Genomic DNA, 1,848 nt, shown 5'->3' with positions numbered 1-1,848 from the left:
CCAGGCTTGTATCAGGTGAGCAGAGTCAGGCAGGAGTGATATCCCTGTCAGCACACAGCAAACAGTGTGGGCAGGGGAGGAATGTGCCTGAACACGGCCAGCTCCAGCCTGGAAGCACCCTGCTAGCCCTGGGGTAGCCAGGGAAAGCTCTTGCATGTTGTATCCCAGCCACACTGGGTGCTGGGCAGGCCCTGAGGCCATAGCTGGCTAAGCCCAGTTACCTGCGTGGGCTACCATGGGCACAGCACATCCCAGGCAACATCTCTGCAGGGCAAGTACAAAGGTTGAACCCCAGCACGGCATTTTTGGCATGAGCCCAGGCATAATTACCCTTTAGATCCAGAAAGTCAGTGGGCAAAAGGGCAAAGACAGAGCAGGCAGGCTGTGAGATGGACCAGCTCTGCAGCTCAGGCTTTGTCACAGGCCACCCCTGTGGCTCATTAAGAGTAAGATTTTCCCCAGCAAATAAAGCACAGGGGACACACAAGCTCAGCAGCAGCTCCACACAACAACCAGAGCTGCTCCAACTTCTGTTTGGGACTCTGTGAGAGGTTTCGAGCCCCAACAACACACGGGTGCACGAGCAGCTGCAGATGTGGACTGCAGATTCTGTGCCCTCAGAAGACTCTGGCCCCTGTGGACTAAAAACCTGCTGAGCTTTGCAGCTTCTTCTGGCACGTGAGCATGAGGGAGTGTGAAATGACAGCCAACCACACCTGCACCCTCCCCTCTGCCCCAAAACACAGGACAGCTGAGGCAACCCACCTCAACCCACACAACCCCTGGGGTCTGGTCCTACTCCAAGCTGAGGTTTAAGCCCAACCTCAGGCTCTGCCCTGCTGACAAATCTCCCCCACAGCTCGTTTCTGTCTCTCTCACCCACAAAAAGCCATCATGATTGTGGAAAGCAGGTTCCAGGTTAACTGAGCTGTGCTGGTGTAGATGCTAAGAGAGGTGGCAGAGAAATGTTCCTATTTTTACAGCCACCTGTCTTAGCATCTACATGCTGAAGGTGCACCCCCCAAACCAGCACCGCCGGAGTGCCCAGAGCTGGGAGACTGGGACGCACTGGGAAGCCATTCCTCCTATTGCACTATTCCCACAGGAGAGAGATTCCCACTGGAGGGAGCAGAAGGATTCCCAGGGCTCGCAGCTCTCCCGCTGGAGCCCGGACTCACCTCCGACACTCGCTGCAGGTTCCTGCTGGCAATGACGGTCCGGCAGCCGTGCCTGCAGGGAAGGGGCAGGTGAGAAGGGCCGGGCTCCTCAGCAGCACCTCGGGATCAGCAGGAGTTCGGGTGTTCCTTGCAGGAATCGCTGCTGCTCCAAGCCAGCAGGACGCGGAGCCAGAGCCCTGCCCGGGCTGGATGGAGCAGGGCCGGCCCTGCTCCCACACCGGCGGCCCCCGGAGCCTCCCTGAGGGCTCTGCCGCCCTCGGCTTCGCATCCCGGCTCTTCCAGGGCCTGGTGCCGCAGTCGGGAGAGGGATGGGAAGGTGGGAAAGAGAAGAGAAGGGGGTGAAGAGGAGGAAAGCGCGGGAAAAGAAGGGAAGAGGGGGGAAGAGAAGAAGGGAGCAGGGCCGGCCCTGCTCCCACACCGGCGGCCCCCGGAGCCTCCCTGAGGGCTCTGCCGCCCTCGGCTTCGCATCCCGGCTCTTCCAGGGCCTGGTGCCGCAGTCGGGAGAGGGATGGGAAGGTGGGAAAGAGAAGAGAAGGGGGTGAAGAGGAGGAAAGCGCGGGAAAAGAAGGGAAGAGGGGGGAAGAGAAGAAGGGAAGAGGGCAAAGAGGGAGGGAAGGAGGAGGCCGTCCCACCGCAGGGGCTCCCGCACCTCATGAAGATCTCGGCGATG

The 1,848-nt window shown here is 60.1% G+C and overlaps 1 protein-coding gene across 2 annotated transcripts in view; it reads right to left on the bottom strand.

Annotated features, from left to right (window-relative positions):
• Window positions 1–1,842, bottom strand: part of DECR2 (2,4-dienoyl-CoA reductase 2, peroxisomal) — a 6,544-nt gene extending 4,702 nt beyond the window's left edge. The window contains exons 1-2 of one of the 2 annotated variants that reach the window (XM_017741303.1): window positions 1,828–1,842; window positions 1,178–1,230 (exon numbers count right to left, since the gene is read on the bottom strand). In XM_017741303.1, the coding sequence (XP_017596792.1) occupies window positions 1,178–1,230; window positions 1,828–1,832 (58 nt within the window). In that variant the 5' untranslated portion in view covers window positions 1,833–1,842. The remainder of the gene's footprint in view (window positions 1–1,177; window positions 1,231–1,827) is intronic. The other variant, XM_008639120.2, reaches the window with a different exon arrangement.
• Window positions 1,843–1,848: the final 6 nt, after the last annotated feature.

The sequence above is a fragment of the Corvus brachyrhynchos genome, unplaced genomic scaffold (assembly GCF_000691975.1).
Source record: "Corvus brachyrhynchos isolate BGI_N302 unplaced genomic scaffold, ASM69197v1 scaffold58, whole genome shotgun sequence".
In the NCBI taxonomy this organism is placed as follows: domain Eukaryota; kingdom Metazoa; phylum Chordata; class Aves; order Passeriformes; family Corvidae; genus Corvus; species Corvus brachyrhynchos.
This window is presented reverse-complemented; position numbering and strand designations above follow the sequence as displayed.